Below are 21,918 nucleotides of genomic sequence, written 5' to 3' on the forward strand. Positions count from 1 at the left end.
ATTTCTGTGCTGCAAGTAGACCAGCTTCAAAGTTGGTCAGTGAACTCAACCTTATACCTGTCCCTCTTTATTTGTAACCCCCTAATTTGTAACCCTGTAACCCAGGGAGGTTAGACAACACTCATTCCCTGGTGTCTTTTGTCTCACTGATCAGTCAGAACCCAGCCTGAAAGCAGTTGTAGGACTGTTTTCCAAGCCCTGGGCAGCAGAGGCTGGAAGAGGAGTTCAAAGCAAGTTTTAACTACATGACATAAAGAAAGTAGGAGCTACAGGAGATGTTTCTCTAAACAGACAGATGTGAAATCTCTTTAAAAATAGGAATGAAATTCTTAATTAGGGGAAATATTGGAGAATAGAAACACGTAAGACGTCAAATCACCTATGCATAATGAAAATGAAATTCAGAAAAGTAATACCAAAATTTAATATTTAAAAAGATCAATATAATTGAAAAAATATATTCCTGTACTGATTTGAAAAAGATCAGGCCCTTCCTGGTAGAAGGAATGTCATTAATAAGATAGCATTTGACCTTGCCCCTATGTGCTTTGTTAACTACTGAGACCTATAATGTGACACACACAGTTACAAGTAATGGCATGTGTTTTACATTTTTGAGCTCACTTAAATATGTCACCCAAGGATTGCACATGTTTATCTAATACAGATCCTGAAATGGGAATTCATTACTAATTGGTTCTAGCTAACCTGCCCAAATTAAACACCCACCAATCAGATTTTACTAAACTATATCCATAAATTAATATAATCTGTGAAGTTATCAAATTATTCTCACTGCCCTAATCAGGTCCTTCTCCATAACAGTGACCCCTGCAGCATACTCCCCTCTGGTCTGTGACCTAGCTCTTGTCAGCACTGTTTTATCTGACAGTGTACACAGTAAGCTGTTTCTCTGGTTCTCATCCTGCCAAGTGTATTTCCACACACAAGCCCCTGCCACAAAGGTTTTGTCCAGATGCAGGCTTATAATAAAGTTACTCAGAGGCCACAGCCTGGTCCAAAAGGAGAGACTAAGTCCACAAGGGACCTCACAGGTGGCCCCATCTGTCTGGCTGAGGCTTACCATCCTGCCTCTGGGAAGACCTATTATACAGGCATCCTTTGCTAAGATGTTTGCTCACCCCACTTCGTTGGAGATGAAGTTGCACTTACCATGTCTGAAGTTCTAAGCTTGCCTGAGCTAATCTCACAGCATTCAGTAAAAATAATAAGAACCGATTCCACAGAAAATCTGAGAGCAGCTGAGTTACACAGAGAAACTTGCAGGCTTAGTACCTGGAAGAGTCACCTCCTCTTCTGCCTGGCAACTCCATGTGGAGGTTTTGATTGGCCATTGAGTCTTGAGTGACATGAGGACCATGCTTAGGGTCAGAGTGTCTGTAGGGACACAGCACAATGGTTCGAGCCTGGGCAAATCCTTTTCCATATCTGCAGATTTCCAGTTCAGTAGCACTAGTGTGTCTCCTCCAATGGCCTACCTGTCTGATCCCCTGCCAAGCCCTTCTGAGGGGCTAAGATTCTTGATCCCTGCTGCTTACCTGCCTGCCTCTCCACCTTTCTGGTCAGTGACCCTGGGTTCACTGCTTTGAAAGGTTGGAGCTTGCCTGAGCTCCAAATCCAGCGCTCAGGAGGCATTTCCCCTTCTTCCTCCTGGAATCAAGCTGGGTAGCTTGCATACCCCATCAATCAGCTGACACTGGAGTTACCAAACTGTCCACAGGTGGTCAGTGCCAGAATATTAGCAACTGAAGAGGGATTTTAGGACACAAGATTTTGTTTTGTGGCTTCAGGCTGGGTTCAGGTAAATTGCAAGTACTTTCTACCTAATGGCTATGAGACAAGGCTCAGAGCAAAGCAGGACACATGTCACTGAGGAGCACTCAGTGCATTAATCAGAACAATTGTCCTCACTGGGTTGGTAAAACAAACATAACAACAACAAACCCACACCTATATTAGTAAAATATATCACTGTTCTGATTTGAAAAAGACCAGGCCCTTCTTGGTAGAAGGAATGGCATTAATAAGATAGTGTTTGACCTTGCCCCTAAGTGCTTTGTTAACTACTGATGTCTACAATGTGACACACACAGCTACAGATAATGTCATGTGTTTAATATTTGTGGGCTCACTTAAATATGTCACCCAAGGATTGCACATATCTCATAATACAGATCCTAAAAAGGGAATTCATTACCCACTGGTTCAAGCTAACCTGCCCAAATTAAACACCCACGAATCTAGTTTTATATACGTCCATGCATAATTAATACAATCTGTGAAATTACAAAATCATTCTCACTGCCCTAATCAGGCCCTTCTCGATAACAGTGGCCCCTGCAGCATACTCCCCTTTTCTTTGGTCTGTGACCTAGCTCTTGTCTGCACTGTTTTACCTGACAGTGTACACAGTAAGCTGTTCCTCTGGTTCTCATCCTGCCAAGTGTATTTCCACACACAAGCCCCTGCCACAAAAGTTTTTTCCAGTGCAGTCTTATAATAAAGTTACTCAGAGGCCACAGCCTGGTCCAAAAGGAGAGACTAGGTCCACAAAAGACCTCACAGGTGGCCCCATCTGTCTGGCTGATGCTTACCATCCTGGCTCTGGGAAGACCTAGTACACAGGCATCCTTTGCTAAGATGCTAGCTCCTCCTCTTTGTGGGACATGACACTGCACTTACCATGTGTGAAGTTCTGAGCTTGCTTGAGCTAAATTCACAGCATCCAGCGAAGACACTAAGAACAGATCACACAGAAACACTGAGATCAGCTGAGTTACACAGAGAAACTTGCAGGCTTGGTACCCGGAAGTCACTGCCTCTTCTAACTGGCAGCTCCATGTGGAGGTTCTGATTGGCTATTGAATCTTGAGTGACATGAGCAACACCCTTAGGTTTAGAGTTTGCTGAAGGGACACAATATAGAGTTTCCAGCCTGGGCCAATCCTTTTCCATATCTGCAGATTTCCAGTTCAGTAGCACCAATGTGTCTCCTCCAATAGCCTACCTGTCTGTTCTCCCGCCAAACCCTTGGGAGGGGCTAAGACTCCTGATCCCTGCTGCTCACCTGCCTGCCTCTCCACCTTTCTGGGCAGTGACCCTGGGTTCACTGCTTGGAGCTTGCCTGAGCTCCAATGACAGGACTCAGGAGGCAATTTCCCTTCTTCCTCCTGGAATCAAGCTGGATAGCTTGCATATCCCATTAATCAGCTGACACTGGAGTTACCAAACTGTCCACAGGTGGTCAGTGCCAGAATATTAGCAACTGAAGAGGGATTTTTGGACACAAACTTTGTTTTGTGGCTTCAGGCTGGGTTCAGGTAAATTGCAAGTACTTTCCACCTAATGGCTATGAGACAAGGCTCAGAGCAAAGCAGGACACATGTCAGACACTGTGGAGCACTCTTGTTAATCAACTCATTGTCCTCAGTGGGTTGGTAAAACAAACATAACAACAACAAACCCACACCTATATTGGGAAAAATATATCACTGTACTGATTCGAAAAAGATCAGGCCTTTCTTGGTAGAAGGAATGGCATTAATAAGATAGTGTTTGACCTTGTTCCTATGTGCTTTGTTAACTACTGAGATCTATAATCTGACACACACAGCTCCAGCTAATGGCATGTGTTTTACATTTCTGATACATTTTATCTATATAGTACAGATCCTAAAACAGAAATTCATTATCACTGGCTCAAGCTAACCTGCACAAACTAAGCACCCACCAATCTAGTTTTATTTAATATCATGCATTATTTAATACATGCTGTTAAATTACAAAATTATTCACCCTGCCTGACTCTTATCCTTCTCTAGAATGGTGACACCTGGAGCAGATTCTCTTATGGTTTTATCTATGATCAAGCTATCTCCTGCCCTGTTTCACCTGACAGAGATAACAGTAAACCATTGCTCCCGTTCTTATCTAAAGGTGGAAGAAATGGAGGGTTCATTATATGACTCAAATGAGCAATTATAAAACACTTTTTTGCTACATTCTTTAACTCAAGAATTTAGGAATTTATATCAAGAGGAAAGCAAGGCCATTGTCCTGGGTAGCAGCAGACCAGGATCAAGGCTACCTGAGTCAAAATAGCTTGTCTTAGAAACATCTCTATATGGGGAAGAAGAGACAGCTCTCCCAGAACTAACATGTCACCCCAGAAAAAATCTCTCCATATACAACTAAAATATTAATTAGGAAAAATGTCTTAATGACAGCATGGATTCAGCTGCGGCTAATGCTCAAAGACCAGGCAGCCAAAAACAGGTTTTGGATTCCACACATGCTCTCACCCATAAGTTTCTTTCCTGTTCAGTCCCCAGGTTATTTTGAACAATTTTAATATGGACTGGAGATTACAAGTCCTACTTAAGACTGCTAGGAGATTTACACAGCAAAGACCCCCAGAATCACTTATTAAGTGTCTCAGAGCCCTGAAATAGCAAGCCATTTCTCAGAGATGGGTTCCTGAGTTGGAGGTCGCAGGAGATGAGAAAAATAGCAAAAGTAGAAGGTAGAATTTACAACAGCTGCAGTGGGGACAGCTTACACAAGCTATGTCTTATGCCAAGTAAACTTTTTAAGAGTAGCATCAGCCGGGCGTGGTGGCGCACGCCTTTAACCCCAGCACTTGGGAGGCAGAGGCAGGCGGATTTCTGAGATCGAGGCCAGCCTGGTCTACAGAGTGAGTTCCAGGACAGCCAGGGCTATACAGAGAAACCCTGTCTCAAAAATAAAATCAAAAAAAAAAAAAAAAAAAAAAAAGAAGAGTAGCATCTTGTATCCTACTTACAGGGATAAGTGGAAAGAAATGGAGACCTCTATGAAGTTTGCAGAAGCTAGAATACACTGGGACAAATTCAGGAGAAGTCTAATAAAACAACCCTGCACAAGGGAACTGCCAAGTATCTAAAAAAAACATTACTGACCAAGCCCCCAGTGGACTTGGGGACCCTACTCAGTGCAGGGTGGCACAGAATTACTGCATGGCACAGCAGAGACAGAGGTGGAATTGACTGGCACTGCAGAAGCAGGTTTGCAACTTCCCCTCCCTGCCTGCATTCCTTTGTATTTGCTGGAACCCTCGCACCAAGGCTGGCAAGAGATCTCCGTGGAAAACCTTTGGTACCCAAGTCCACAAGCTACTAGGGCTACTGAGCTTCCCTCATCCCCATTAATCCACACTCAGGAAGGGGCAAAGGACAAGGGCCTCTGCTATGATCACCACATGGACCAACAGAACCACAGTCCTTGGAAATAGCAGAACTGACTCAGATAACTCAGGAAACTTGCTCCTCCTGGCCTGGCAAAGGAGACAATTACAATCACCATGACATGGCTTTTGGCCTTCTTCACAGTTTGCAACAGATGGCTCTGAAGAGACTCCCATAAAGAACCCCAAGCTACCTTCCACTAGGGTTCCTGATAGAGAGGCATGGACAGAGTCCCTCATTAGCCTGGAAAACACAGCTGGGACTGGGACAACAGCAGCTCCTCCACTGTAAGATCACAGAGCAAATGATTCAGACAGCTGAAGCTTTCCTGGCTCAGCAATTCCGCCACAGTTGCAGACAGAGCTCTAGTCTGGGAAATTTGCATTCACTAGAATTTTCCAGACTCCACTTATTTTCCTTTTTAAAGGCACAGAGCCTTTCTTTGCAATTAAAGAGCATTATTAAATTATACAGGCAATGTCCAGTGCAGCCATCTCTGCTTCATACTTGGGAAGCCCTGCAGCCAAACTGCAATCAAATTCACACAGTAACAAAAATTAAAAAGAAAACCTCCGGCCAGAAGGCCATCCTGTGCTCCAGCCCCGGACCTGACCAAGGACGCTCGCTCGCGTGGGAACCATTCAGTGGCCCCTATCCCCCAACTTCTCCTCCCTTTGGCCCCGAAGCCAGTGCCACCCCGGGGACCCCATTCTGTCCTAAGCTCTTCCGGGGTATCCAGCATGGGATGCTGGAGACTGGGAACCCGGTGCTTAGAGCTGCCCTTGTCCACCACCCACCGAGTTGTGCCTTCTCAGGGCCAAGCAGCCACCCGGGGCCATGTGGAAAGCGTCCTGCAGTCCTCCCGCTCCTGCCTGCCCAGGGCAATGGAACTCTGGCCAGAAGCGAGTTCTCTCCCACTCCCCTCTTTTCCCCACACCGACGGCACCGCAGGAGATGACCTGGCACTTACCACGTTTGGAGTTCTGAGCTTGACTAACCTTCTCTCACAACACCCAGTAGAATCACGCAGAACACATCACACAGAAACTCTCATGATCGCTGAGTTACAGAAAGGAGCTTGCAAGCTTGACCTGGAAGAGCCGCCTCCTCTTCTGACTGGCAGGTCCATGTGGAGGTTCTGATTGGCTATTGAGTCTTGAGTGACATGAGCACCACCCTTAGGGTTAGAGTATGTTAAAGAGACAGGGCACAGAGGTTCCAGCTTTGGCCAAACCTTTTCCAGATCTGCAGATTTGAAGTTCATTTGCACAAGTGCCTCTCATCCAATTGCTTACCGGTCTGTCCTCCCATCAAGCCCCTGGCAGAATGTAAGACTTCACATCCCTGCTATTCAACTGCCTGCTTCTACCCCCTTATGGGCAGTAACTCTATGCTTCCCTGCTTTGCAAATTTGGAGCTTGCTTAAGCTCCAATCACAGCACTCAGAAGATATTTCCACTTCTTCCTCCTGGATTCAAGTTGGATGGCTCTCACAGTCAATAAATCAGATTACAATGGAGTTAAATCTGTCCCAAATGTGGAAATGTGCCCAGAATATTAACAATTAAGAAAGATTTTAGAAAGCAATATTTGTTTGGTGCCTTCAGGCTGGGTTCAGCTACAATGCAAGGACTGTTCACCTGGTGTTTCTGAGACAAGCCTCAGAGCAAAGCAGGAAACAACAACCACAAACCCACAGCTGTGCTATCAAAGATTCTTCTGATGAACAGAGCTGATAGAATGAATCTCTATTATATAGTTAATGCATGTATTAGAATGACTCACAGGATGCCATTCAACCAGTCCAAAAATGGCTGTCTACACATTTAAAATTTCCAATAGTGGTTCAGTTCATGTGGCTTGACGTCTCAACTAGTCTTCATTATATACCTAAATTTTCAAAATTATGCACTACTGCCAAAAAACAAACAAACAAACAAAAACAAACAAACACACACAATAACAACAACAACAAAAAGTTGTTAGAAAGAGGTAGGGCATTAAGGCAAAGAGATAGAGCTACCATCTTCAATGTCCTTTATATATGTAGGCTGTCACCATAAACTGTTGCCTAGATCCAAGGTGGATCTTATCACCCCAAAAGACCCAGATTAAAAATACTTTTCCCAGATTGAAAACTACAATTAAGAAAAATCCCTCACAGTACCCAACTCTTTCTGTTTCAGCTAATTCCAGATGTGTTCAATTTGACTGACAAGAATACCTAGCACAGCAGACAAGACAGAACAGCTTCAAAAGATTTTTCCGGTGATGGGTAAGGAGAGCACAGGAGCCATTTCCAAAGCAACGCCTTTCTTCAAGTGTGGGAGCATTGAGATTTTACTCAGGGAATCTAGACACATTTACACATAGATCTGCCTACTCCTATGAATGTTAAGTTAAATTCTTTTCTGAAGATGATCAAATGTAAAAGCTGAGATATTGAAGGGTATTCTTACCTCATAGTCATCCAGAATCATCCATAAATTATAAAAATGTTGGACATAAATGCATCTGGAAAGTACATCTTGTAGTACAGGTCTTAGCTGTAAATCAAGGGAAAGGTGAGAACTCATAATTTGAACTCCACGAAAGTGGGAGCTTGCAATATCGGCGTGTTAAGAAGAGGATAAAGCCTGAAAATGCACCCAAGTGTCACACCTCTTCCAAAAAGGCAGACCTGTGTTCCTTCCCAAACAGTTCCACAAACTAGGAAGTCTATGGGAGCCATATTAATTTAACCTATGAGTCTATGGGAGCCATATTAATTTAACTACCATCTGTCTCCTTGAAAGTAAAAACACCTGTTTACCTAACATCACTGTACCATATCCTAAAGAGAGCCTATTATGCTTTCAACACACAATGTCACAAAAGAAGCCTTACCAGAAAGAATCAGAGCATTATAAACAATAAACAGAACAAACAAGACCAAAATTCAACAGGGAATCCATCAAAACTAAAAGTTTCTTGTTCAGCAACTTGAGATTATGATGAAATTGCCTTAGCCACAAGGTCTTAGGAACTCCCACTCTTCTAGGTCTGTCACCTGAAGCACACACAGCTTTGTTTTCTCAAAGTCGCTGTCTTCTTTCAGCTTTCCTCAAAGCTTGTGTTTTTATCTCAAATCTATAATGTATAGCACTCTCTCTTATTTTATTGAAAGTAGGTTAGTGGGCTACAGGGATCATTCAGTTGTTATTAAGAGCACTGCTCAAACCCATTTCACTTCCTAGCACTCAAATGGGAGTTCACTCATCTGTAGCTACACTTCTATGAAAATACTTGAGTATAAGCTGGTACCTGGAATTGACTTGGATGGTTACATAAGTGATACATTTGCTCTAAGTCCTGACATCTAGATGTAAGATTAATGATATCAAAGTATACCTCTGTTGCCAAGGACCAAGCCTGGGCTTGGAGACTGGTAGAGAGAGAAGGGGTGTCTGGGAGCATGAAAACAAAGGACTGGTAGTCAAGTCCTGTGTCCAAGCTGTCAGTCTATGCTCTGCAGGAGACAGCTTCCCATCCTCCTTTCGCTGTATTCTGTTTTCTTTCTGATCTGCTTGCTCTGCAGGTCTCCAGACAGCTCTCTGTTTATGTTCTGCTGGAGACTCTTCACCAAGCAGCTATCTCCTGCTATTCTAAAAAATTCACTCAATAGTTCATCTCCTGCATACCATAACCAGAATCTATTATATCTCTCAAACCTGCCATTTACTCCAGTTTTCCTTTTGATTGTCTTAAGAAATAGATCCTGTGTCCACAGGAACTTAATTCTTATGAGACAGGAAGCACACATTTTCTTTTAACCTTACAAAAGGAGATCTTTGCCTGCCTCTGTGAAGCATAAAGGCTAAGATCAAACTGGCTGGGTGGGACCCAGGCCTTAAATTACCATTTCTACCACACATGAGACTAAATTTGCTCTTTCCCAGGCTGATACTGAAATCAGTAAACTGTGAGCCTTTCTAAGCATCATCATCATCAACAACAACAAAAACATTAGCTGGGTGAGATCTTCTGTGATCACCAATTACAAATCTCTTTATCTCCTTCCTTAGTATCTTTCTGAGAAGTTGGCTTTCATTCCTTTAGATCTTGATGTCCCTCATAATTTATATACATTATTATTTATTGAGAAATAATATATTTTTAATCGATGTTTTAGGGGTCTGTTCCACAGTCTTAAGGGCTGTCTTGAAAGTCCCAGCATTTACCATTTGGCTGAGACATGAGCCACACTTTTGCTTTTGGACTTGTGCTGTCTCTGATCTTCATGCACTCATTAATGTTAACAGGGAGAACATTCCTTAAAGGAGATTGTAAAATATGTGCATTATTCTGTAAACAAGCCTTAAGCTCATGGTAGTCATTAGCACTTTCAGACGCCCACATCCACTGGTCCTGTGAGAGGGGCAGAAACCATGCCATTCTGTAGTAACCAAGTTTTTATATGGTTTCCAGGGGCAGAATAGAGCATCAGCAACTAGGCACAATATGATTGGTGGAACAGTGCACCCTTTAAACTGGTCTTTAGGGAATGAGGTGACCAGGAACTTCCCTTGTCTGAAAGGGGGCAATGGTCCATCCTGTGGAATGTGTCCCCACCCACAGGTTGGTTCCTGCCCTGTGGTCTGAGAAATGTTAATTACCCTCTCCCTTATGGAGGGGCAAGTGTTTCATGACCTTCGCAAAGTTCCTGAGGTGACCTTTTCAAGAGACCTTATTGCGAAGCTGTGGATAAAGTAAGACTCTGGCAAGCATCAGCTTACAGGGAAACCCCTGAGTGAACAATGCAGAGCAGAAAATCAATGCAAAAAGCAAGAGGAATTTATTGTTTGAATGTTTTGGGATTATACTACACCTGAAGGAGAGGTGGTGACCTCGTGCAGCCCATTCATTAATTTTTTTATACAGTTTTCAGAGCAGCAGCAAGTAGACACAATGTGACTAGTGGAAGAGTGTACCCTTTAAAGAGTTTGGTCTTTATGGGCTGAGGTAGCAAGGGCTTTTCGTGGCTGCGGCGGCAGGGGGGAGTTCAGAGGAGGAGAGGTGGTGGGGGGATGCGACCTGTCTCTTCACCTTGAGGAGTGTGTCTATGTGCTCTGGGTTTCCCTTATCTGCATGTGGTCAGCAGTAGGTCCCCCCTATGGTCTGCAGAATTTAATTAAATTAGCTTCTCCCTTCTGGAGCACAGGGGTGCCTACATGTTCTATGACCATTGTCTTTTAGGAGGAAATTGTCTTTTCAGGTGTGGTGGAATTTCCCAAAGTTGTTGAGCTCAACTTTTCAGTAGCATGCAATGCATTTCTTCAGTCCAGGCACTCAGAACTCAGAAGAGATCCCTGAGATTTTGGATAGCCATTGTTACATATCAACACACACACACACACACACACACACACACACACACACACACACACACACAGAAACACACACACACTCACTCACACACTCACAGGAAAAGAAAAACAAATTTAATAACATGATAAAAAGAGCATTGGGGAATTGGGACAGTACTATAACCCTTAAAGTCATTTAAGATGTTTGGATCCAATGCCACACAATCATTTTCAAAAATGAATATAGCCAAACATAATAGCATGTTCTATCAATTCCAGCAGTTTGGAGGCAAATTCACATCCATGAATTTGAGGACACACTGTTCTACATAGTCATGTCCATATTTTTAAAAAATAGTTATGGTTGCACTGTCAAGAACAAAGGAGAAATGACCTAAATGATGTGAAGTTAAAAGTTATTTTATTTCCAGGCCAATCCTGCAGTCTCCTCTGAATTAGGAGAGAATAGCAGTCCCGAGTAAAAACACAGGAAATTTTCTATTTAAACTCAAGGCCAAGGTTCATAGTAGGTGATTACAAAACTAGAATTGCTGTGCAGTCAGTAATTTAGTTAAAAACCTGGCAGCTCTAAAACCATACCACGAACACTGGAAACAATTTACACCATGTAAATCTTAAGATTATTGGGGAAAAACAAGTCAAAATGAAAAGTTGTCCTTTAACATAGAACATGAGTAGAGAAAATACCGTATTAAACAATATAGAAATTACTGTATTTTTTTCTTTAGGATTAATTTGGAACAGGAAAAAGAATAGTCTTTAACTGGCCCTTAAAATATAGTTTAGATTGTTTATCATCCTTTTTTTTTTTTGAGACTGGTTCTCATTTATAATGCAGCTGACCTTTACTCACTAAATAAACTACTATTTACAACACTTATTGGATCTGTAATAAAGAGTAGTATTTATTTCATCCTGTGTTTTGGGCCACCATTACTTAAATGAGAGTCTTCAATACAAGATGGACCTGATTCATGATTTGGTATTGGTTGGGTTAGAAGTAAAGGAGAATGTTCATAAAGGGGTTGCTTCTCCAGGGAAGTCTATAATTGTCAATCTTGGGATCATGCCTAACTTCAAAGACACAGGACAGAGATAAAGTTTGAACAGTATTCCATCCTGGTTCCTATAGTTGGAAGGGGAGGATTTTCTGGGTTCTGACCTTCCACACAACATGTGTATATATTTACTTTTCTATTGTTATTATAAAACACACCATGGACAAATTATAATTGAAGGCATAAAATCGGGTTTACAGTTCCAAAGTGTTAGAGTCAATTATAGCAGCAAAAACACATAGCATCAGGCAGAGATGAGAATTCATATTTTGATCCACAGGCAAGAGGTAGCTAGCAATATGGTCATGGTCAGAAGATGCTAAAACCTGAAAATGTACCCATGTGACAGACCTCTTACAAAAGGGCCACATGTATGCTCTCTGTCCCAAAGAACTCCACAAACTAAACGTAAGTTTTCAAACATATGAGTCTATGGGAACCACTCTCATTTAACTACTACAAGTTTTTTCAGAAGTAAAAACTGTTTTTATCTGACCACACTGTACCATATCCTTAAGAGAGACATTATGTTTCCAACATACAGTGTTATAATAGAAACACAGCTTACCAGAAAAAAGTCAGAAGATAGGAAAGAATGAACAGACCAAACAAGACCAAAATTCAGCAGGGAAAACACCAAAACTTATAGCTTCTTGTTCAGCAATTTGAGATTATGATGAAATTGCCCTGACTCTAAGGTCTTAGGTATTCCCACTCCTCTAGCTGTGTCACCTCCTGCATACATAGCTTCCTTTCTAAAAAACATAAATAAAAAAGATTTATTTATTACTTATATGTAAGTACACTATAGCTGTCTTCAGACACACCCGTAGAGGATGTCAGATGTCATTATAGAAGGTTCTAAGCCACCTTGTGGTTGTTGAGATTTGAACTCAAGACCTTCAAAAGAACAGTCAGTGTTCTTAACCGCTGAACCATCTCACCAGCCCCTACATAGCTTTTGCTGACAGGACCCTAACATAGCTCTCTCTTCTGAGTCTATGACAATGCCTGGCAAATACAAAAGGGGATGCTCACAGTCATCTATTGGATGGAACACAGGCCCCATAATGAAGGATTTAGAGAAAGTACCCAAGGAGCTAAAGGTGTTTGCAAAACTATAGGCAGAACAACAATATGAACTAACCAGTACCCCCTACCCAGAGCTATGCCTCTAGTTGCATATGTAGCAAAGGATGACCTAGTTGGCTATCAATGGGAGAAGAGCCCCCTTGGTATTGTGAAGATCATATGCCCCATTACAGGGGAATGCCAGGGCCAGGAAGCAGGTGTGGGTGGGTTGAGGAACAGGGCGGGGGGGGGGTATAGGGGACTTTGGGGATGGCATTTGAAATGTAAATGAAAAAATATCTAATAAAAAAAGTGGTTGAGTATACATGGAATAAGGTAATCCAGGCTTTGATCTCAAATGTAGGAAACAAAGGCATGAAGATAGAGTGATAACTTACCACAATAAATAATTAGAGGTGTTAATTTCTACACAATGGAAAATGAATCGAAAAACTGCCTTAAAGAAAAATTTAAAAGTCTATGGTATTATGGGAGAGAATCTATATTTGTGCTAATAGCAAGGAAGAAATTGCCTTGGACCTCTTCCAGAGTGATATAGCTCAGATGTGACAGGGGAAGACCCCCTGAAGATCTTGGCTACCAAAAATTAATGTTTGAGAAAATCCAACAGGCAGGCACCATGATTTGCTGTTTCCTACACATGGGAACAGCCCTGTAACTAGCCTAGACATGTAAAGTCGCTAGCCAAAACTTCAGCTAAAATTAGAACATATATATTATTGGTTATGGAACACTTAATATTCATCGTCATCCATCCTATGACATGAATGAAGATTTATTATTGATTAAATTAACACATAAAAGAATAGTTGTCTTTCACCTGCTCTAACGAGGAGCAAAAATTAATTCTTAACTGATCTGTGCTCCTTTCACATTCCATATGAATATCTTAATAGAACTGAAATCATTACTGTAAGATTCACATTTGCAGAATGTGCCCCGCCAACTAGATTCATTAGTTGGGATGTTGAGTTGACCTCTTTTTCCAGGTACCTGCCTCCTTATACTGTTTCCAGAGACTTGCTTCCAGAACAGTTTCAGAAATTGCTGCTGATTCAAAATGGACTTGATTCATCCAACCTTTCAGACAGATAACTGAACTTCAGTCAAAACCTGAGTGTTCTAAGCATGCAGAGACTGGAAAACAAATGCTTTCTTAATTCTAACCAGGTTTTCTAATTTTCGCACCCCTACTCACCCCTTTAAACTCAGCAGGACGACATTGTGCAGTCTTGTCATGCTGATCCCTGACTTTTGGGTGTGGTTATTTTATAAATTATGGTTTGGTTGTCATTTTAAGGGATGAATTAATATCTTTTTTTCTGTTCTAATTATATGAGATGTGTGTAGCCACATCATGTTTGATACTTACTGGTTTTAATAGTAATATATTTACTCCATGTCTCCATTATGGAGTATTGGCTTATAACTCATTGGGTATGATTAAAAATTTGGAACACTGGTAAGAGAAAGTTACCTTAAAACTGGTAACTCAGGGATGGAGTCATTCTAAACAACAACTAATGACATGAGCCAACCCAGGAAAGCAGGTCTCTAAACATACTTCTAAATGAAAGTAATATATTATGTAATTCTTATCCTAGAACTAAACTAATAAAAATGGATTAAAAAGAATATCTCTTTTATGAGGTATTAAAACTGTACTGTCATGCATTCATATATATGAACTTGAAAACAAACTTTGTAATGGCAAAGTAATGCTCTTGGTATTGATTTTAAAGAGAACAGATGGTTTGCACTGATAAAAACTGGGTTTTGCTTTCCAAAATTATGGTTATGCTATAATATTAAAAAGAAACTTAACAATAGAGATTCACTGCCAATGTCCCATTAGCTACAGTATTCAATTTGATCACAAGCTCAAGAGTGTTAATTCACCCATATTTGTAATTAAGAAAAAAATCAACTCCTATGCTTAGGCTCTTCCCAGGACAGAAGACCATCAACTTCTGGCTACCTGCAGAAGAATCTGGCTGCTTTAAGATTCACATTTGGTAAGATCCTTACCAAAATAGCACCAGGAGAGAGCTAGTCTCCCAGGAGTACTGAAACACCTGTGAGTACAGGTAAAACCATTACTACTGGTCACAGGGACCCTCCTGAAAGCCTCAGGACACAGAAACCTAGAAGCAGCCTGGGACAGGAGCCTTGTGGTATCTGTCAGGAAGCCCTTAAAGAGGAAAAAAAATCCCTTAAAAAATTACAGGAAGCCGGGCATGGTGACACACACGTTTAATCACAACACTTGGGAGGCAGAGGTAGGTGGATTTCTGAGTTTGAGGCCAGCCTGGTCTACAGAGTGATCTCCAGGACAGCCAGGGCTATATAGAGAAACCCTGTCTTGAAAAACCAAAAAAAAAAAAAAGAAAAAAGAAAAGAAAAAAGAAAAGAAAAGAAAAGAAAAGAAAAGAAAAGAAAAGAAAAGAAAAGAAAAGAAAAATTACAGGAAAACACAACCAAACAGGTAAACAGGTGAAGGAAAGGAACAAAACTGCCCATAATCTAACACGGGAAATAGAAACAATAAATCATAAAGGGAGACAACCCTGGAGATAGAAAACAGGAAAGAGATCAGGAGTCATGGATATAAGCATCACCAACAGAATACAAGAGATACATAAGAGAATCACAGGTGCAGAAGATACCACAGAAAACATTGATTCAACATTCAAGAAAATGCAAAAATGCAAAAAGCTCTTAACACAAAACATCCAGAAGATCTAGGACACAATGAGAAAACCAAATCTAAGGATAAGAGGTATAGCTGGACAGTGGTGACACACACACACGCCTTTAATCCTAGCATTTGGGAGGCAGAGGCAGGTGGATTTCTGAGTTCGAGGCCAGCATGGTCTACAGAGTGAGTTCCAGAACAGCCAGGGCTACACAGAGAAACCCTGTTCCAAACAAAACAAAACAAAACAAACAAACAAACATACAAACAAACAAAAAGATAGTAGGTATAGAAGGGAGTGAAGATTCCCAAATTGAAGAGCCAGTAAATATCTTCAACAAAATTATATAAAAAAACGCCCCTAACCTAAAGAAATAGATGCCCATATACATACAAGAAGCCTACAGAACTCCAAAGAGATTGGACCAAAATAGATATTCCTCCTGTCACATAGTAATCAAAACACCAAATGCACTAAACCAAGAAGTAGTAATAAAAGCAGTCAGGGAGAAAATGTCAAGTAACTTATGAAGGCAGACTTATCAGAAATACACTAGACTTCTCACCAGAGACTATGAAAGCTAGAAGATCCTAGAAATCTCATACAGATGCTCAGAGAACACAAATGCCAGCCCAGTCTACAGTCCGCAGCAAAACTCTCAATTACAATAGATGGAGAAACCATGATATTCTGTGACAAAACCAAATTTACACATCAACTTTCCACAAATCCAGGTCTACAAAGGAAAATAGATGGAAAATGCCAACACACGGAGGGAAAGTGCACTCTAGAAAAAGCAAGAAAGTGTTCTTTTGCCAGGCTTGGCAGTGCATGCCTATAATCCCAGCACTTGAGGGGCAGAGGCAGGGGGATTTCTGAGTTCGAGGCCAGCCTGGTCTACAAAGTGAGTTCCAGGACAGTCAGGGCTATACAGAGAAACCCTAGTATGGAATGAAAAAAAAATGCTTTAAAGAAAATTTGAACACATTTATGGCAGAGCAAACACTTAGATTCTTTTGAATGTGATCCATACAGAATTCTGGGATTGTTCATGCACATATGACAATTTTAGACCTGGGAATTAGGATTATACAATAAGGACACAGGAATTTAATGAAAGTACATGGGTGAGAAAAAATTTAAAGGTTTTGAACTTAAATTATAGGTCAAATGTTAACAGGGGATAATTGAAAAACCTTATCTCAGACAGATGATAGAAATTTATGTTAATTCAAGTTATATAATCATAAAGGGGACATATTTAGTGACAGATACATTAATCTCTATAGAAAGGAAAATTTAAGTATATAGTTGAATAAATAACTTAAGTCTTGATCACACGGAGGTATGTAAGACCCTGCTTGAATCTGGAACTTTCTTTGAACATGCTGGCCTTAAACTCTGGGATCTGTTTGCCTCAATCTTCTGGGATTGAAGGTATGAACTACTTTTCCTGAGCCTAAGATTTTCATGGTCACTATGCCTCAAACTCTTCATGTCAAGATGCAATCTGAAACCTATGCCTTCTTGCCTCAGGATCTGGGTCACATGTGTAGCCTCCATTTCTGGGTTCTAGTTCATTCCATTTATAGTCTAGTTGACAAACAGGAATAGCCATCATGGGCACATGTAATGAAATAGCAACAGGACAGTAGAAGTACTGTGCAGCTCTCCTTTATTTTTTATAACATTTGAATCCTGTTGCCTAATCCACATCTCACTGTTCTTGTTTTAGTATTAAAATAATCGTTTAGCCATGCATGGTGGCACATTCCTTAATCCCACCAATTTGTAGCTAGAGGCAGATGGATATCTGTGAATCTGAAGCCACTCTGGTCTACACAGTGATTTTCAAGATGTCCAATATGCCCTCACACTTCATGTGGGCAGCCTGTCATCTCTGTCACCATCTGAGTAGTACCCTGGCTTTCCTATTGACACCCAAAGGCCCTATTAATTTAGGGAGCCTCTATTTACTTACAAAGTAATGCAAAGTTTTGTTTTAGTTTTGCACCTTCCCATTTATTCACAGTGTGCTGCATGGCTCTTTTCAGTTATGAACTTTTGCTTCATTTTATTAAAGGCTTATTTTGCATTTGCTGCTAAGGCTCCTCCTCAATCACCGATGTAATAGTTCCACAGATTCAATATAAAGGCAGTCTTAGTTGGGTGTCCATTGTTGTGAAGGGGCTCCATGACCAAGGCAACTTTGATAAAGGCAGAATTTATTTGGGTGTCTAATCGGTTCAGAGGTTCAATCCAATATCATCATTGCAAGAGGCATGTCAGGATTCAAGCAGACATGATGCTAGAGAAGAAGCTGAGAGTTCTCCATCTTGTACGAAAGTTATCCAGAAGACTGTCTCCCAGACAACTAGGAGGATGTTCTCTGTGGAGAGCCGCAATAACATTTACCATCTTAAGATGGCGCTGGCTCCGCAGTGCCTTATGCCACCTAAACAAAGAACAAGCTATATGCACATGTGCTAAAAGCAAAAACCCGCCAAAAGTCACCAGCCCATTTCCAGGCACCAGTCCATCCCCCAGGGCACTAGCCCAACCCCTGGGGTGTTTAGCCTATCCCTAGGGTGCATGAGAATCGTGGGTGTTGCTACCAGTCCTAGTTTAGACACGTCACCAAAAAGTATTTAAGCCACACACTTTCTGAACCTTCTTTGTGTACCTCACTATGTTATTGAAGTAAAGTTAACCATGGAAGAACCTGGCGTGTCCTGTGTTTATTTCCTGTGGAACAGGGAGAAGGTCAGGATAGTTCTCAAAGCCCATTCCCACAGTAACAAATTTCCTCCAACAAAGCTATTCCTCCTAACAGTGCTGCTTTTTGAGCTAAGCTTATGCAAACACCACAGAGCCCATCATGCATAAATGGGCAAACCATACTTAACTGTAGTCTATAATTCCTCTCTTTTTCTCAAACATGTTTACCCCTACAAATAACCCCATTTTTTCTGTATCCATACATTGAAACATGCTGACCTCCTTTTGAACTTGGTCTTCTCACATGGTAAACATGAAGATCTTTTGTTTCCAGTGGTGAGGAGACATTTACAATTCTTGTCTATTAATTCCATGTTGATGTTTTAACATAATTTTTAGAATTTTTCTTTTTCCTTCTTGAAGTCTTCTCAAAGATTGGGCATTCTCTACACAGTACAGAGTATATTGGAGCTAGAGAGTTTACTCTTTATATAAAGCTCTTGCACTGAAAGAGCATAACATAAAAACTAGGCCTTAGGCCCAGGCTTGAGAATGTGACCTTTGTGATTCAATGCTCCCAGGTATGCTAATCATAAAACAGATAGCAACATTCCTTGTGACGCACCTGCTTCCTGGGTTCTGAGAGTGTTCATTCAAAGAAAATCACCATGACCCACCCTGACCATGGCTGGAATCCGCTATCCAAAAGTGCTATTGCTAGAGGTTCATTGTAACTGTCTTGACTTTCCACTTCCTTGTAATTCTTAACTGGTATTTTTGGTGTTTTTCTCCCCACCCCTTTGAGTTGTGGTTTCTTCCTTTAAATACCCCCTTACCCAGATACTCGGGGAGCCACGGTTCTCTACCCCTGTGTGGTTTATGACCGTGAGCCCGAGAGCACTCTTGATAATAAAAGTCCTCTTGCAGTTTGCAGTAAGACCTTTACTCATGAGTGATTTGGGGTGTCACCTCTCCTGAGTCAGAACGTGGGGGAGTCCTCACGTTGTGGTTCTTTCACAAGCATCAACACAGGGACCCAAGTTCAGATCCCAAGTACTCACATAAAATCTGAGAGTGGTAGCACTTGCTGTAATCCCAGCACTGGTGAGGCAGAGACAGGAGCAACCTCAGGGCTTGCCTGCAAGCTAGTCTACTCAGGTTCAGAGAGAGAACTGGCTGAATACAGAAGGTGGGGTCTGAATGAAGAAGGCACCCAGCCTTGATCCCTACATGCATGTGAACATGCAAGAACTAAACAGAGAGATAATGAAACTAACAGACACTATGAATCAAATAGACTTAACAAACATCTATAGGATGTTCCACCCAAACACAATGCAATATAACTTCTTCTCAGCACCTCATGAATTCTTCTCCAAATAGAACCATGTAGTCACCCACAAAGCAAGTTTCAACAGATAAAGAAAATTGAAGTGGGGCTGGAGAGATGGCTCAGCAGTTAAGAACACTAACTGCTCTTCTGAAAGTCCTGAGTTCTAATCCCATCAACCACTTGGTGGCTCCCAACTGTTGTGAATAGCCCTGGAGCTAATTATATTAGATGTTAATTCCATTCTCCTGTGAGTGGTTGTGAATAAGGAATGAGTCAGCACTCAGGTGATTTCCTGTAAACCTGCTTCCCACCTTCATTTGTAAAATATAGGAGAGCTGATGATTGGGCAGATAAAAGGGAAGGTGGAGCAGAAGGTGAGAGAGAGAAGAAGGAGAAAATTTGAGAGGGAGAGGATGCAGAGGAGGAGGAAGAAGAAAAGCAGAGCAGAAAAGCACATGGCCTAGAGAAACCCAAGTTCTATGGGGTCTCATAGATGGAGAAGATGGTTGTGTAGCAGTAGATCTGCCCAGTCTAAGCATACAACTTGTATTCATATTAACTGTGTTGTGTTATCATTGACAGGGCATATTTGGGTTGGAGATTTACCACAACATACAACTATCCAGAATGAGACCTGATGTCCTCTTCTGTTGCATCTGAATACAACTATAGTGTACTTACATATAATAATCAATAAAACTTCAGGCTGGAGCAAGCAGATTCTGAGCCATCGTGGCTGATCAAAGTAAGCAACCTTCACTCCCAGCAACCAGGTGATGGCTCATAACCATTAGTACAGCGACATTGTACCCATATACATAAAATAAATAAATCTTCAAAAAAGAAAAAAAATTGAAGTAATAGTATCATATCAGACAATATGAATAAAGCTGGATTTCAATAACAACAGAAAACCTAAAGCCTAAATACACTTGGAGATTGAACACCTCAATGATCTCTGGAAATGAAAGAAAAAAAAAAGATATTAAAGACTGTATAAAATTAAATGCAAATGAAGGCAAAACATACCAAAATTTATGGGACACAATGAAAGCAGCCCTAAGAGTAAAGTATATAGTGCTAAGTGCCTGTATAAAGTACCTCCAGAGCTCATATGTCTAGCTGCATATGTAACAGAAGATGGCCTAGTCAGCCATCACTGGGAAAAGAGGCCCCTTGGTGTTAGAAACTTTATATGCCCCAGTACAGGGGAATGCCAGGGCAAAGAAGTGGGAGTGGGTGGGTAGGGAAGCAGAGCTGAGGAAGGGTATTGGGAACTTTCAGAATAACCCACCGAGACTAGTATGAGTAGGTGAGAGTGTGGACTACAGAAGCTAACAGCTTCTGGGATAGGCCCTGTTTTGGGCCTTCATCTTCTGCCAGGAGGCAGGTTCAAATGCCAGATATCAGTGCACCTTCCCTGCAAGAGGAGTGCATGCCTGCAGAGAGTGTTCTACCCACTTAAACTCAGGAGAGAGCTAATCTCCCAGATCTGCTGATAGACGATAACAGAATCACGAGAGGAATAAGCTCTAACTAGAGACAACTATAACAACTAACTCCAGAGATTACCAGGTGTCGAAAGGCAAACGTAGGAATCTTACTAACAGAAACCAAGACCACTCACCATCATCAGAACCCAGCACTCCCACCTCAGCCAGTCCTGGGCACCCCAGCACACCCGAAAAGCTAGACCCAGATTAAAAAGCATATCTCATAATGATGGTAGAGGACATCAAGAAGGACTTTAATAACTCACTTAAAGAAATACAGGAGAACACTGCTAAAGAGTTACAAGTCCTTAAAGAAAAACAGGAAAACACAATCAAACAGGTAGTAGTCCTTAAAAAAAAAGAGGAAAGCACATCCAAACAGATGATGGAAATGAACAAAACCATACTAGACCTAAAAAGGGAAGTAGACACAATAAGGAAAACATAAAGTGAGACAACGCTGGAAATAGAAACCCTAGGAAAGAAATCTAGAACCATAGATGGGAGTATCAGCAAGAGAATACAAGAGATGGAAGATAGAATTTCAGGGACAGAAGATTCCATAGAGAACATGGGCACAACAATCAAAGAAAATGCAAAATGCAAAAAGATGCTAACTCAAAACATCCAGGAAATTCAGGACACAGTGAGAAGACCAAACCTACGGATAATAGGAGTAGATGAGAATGAAGATTTTCAATTTAAAAGGTCAGTAAATATCTTCAACAAAATTATAGAAGAAAATGTCTCTAACCAAAGGAAAGAGATGCCCATGAACATACAAGAAGTCTATAGAACTCCAAATAGACTGAAGCAGAAAAGAAATTCCTCCCGATACATAATAATCAGAACAGCAAATGCACTAAATGAAGATAGACTTTTAAAAGCAGTAAGGGGAAAGGTCAAGTAACCTATAAAG

The 21,918-nt window shown here is 41.2% G+C and overlaps 1 protein-coding gene across 6 annotated transcripts in view; it reads right to left on the reverse strand.

Moving 5' to 3' along the window:
* The window catches only part of Gm4631 (predicted gene 4631), a 35,687-nt gene extending 17,220 nt beyond the window's left edge, over nucleotides 1-18,467 (reverse strand). The window contains exons 1-3 of one of the 6 annotated variants that reach the window (XR_003954122.1): nucleotides 18,453-18,467; nucleotides 6,214-7,789; nucleotides 2,704-2,758 (exon numbers count right to left, since the gene is read on the reverse strand). Coding sequence is in view for 2 of the 6 variants with exons in the window: in XM_030252313.1 (XP_030108173.1) it covers nucleotides 2,704-2,706 (3 nt within the window). In the remaining 4 variants the exon portion in view is untranslated. Of the gene's footprint in view, nucleotides 1-1,296; nucleotides 1,399-2,703; nucleotides 2,759-6,213; nucleotides 7,790-18,452 lie in introns of those variants that run through there. The other 5 variants (XM_030252315.1, XM_030252314.1, XM_030252313.1 and 2 more) reach the window with 5 other exon arrangements.
* Nucleotides 18,468-21,918: the final 3,451 nt, after the last annotated feature.

This window comes from Mus musculus, chromosome 2, assembly GCF_000001635.26.
Source record: "Mus musculus strain C57BL/6J chromosome 2, GRCm38.p6 C57BL/6J".
NCBI lineage: Eukaryota > Metazoa > Chordata > Mammalia > Rodentia > Muridae > Mus > Mus musculus.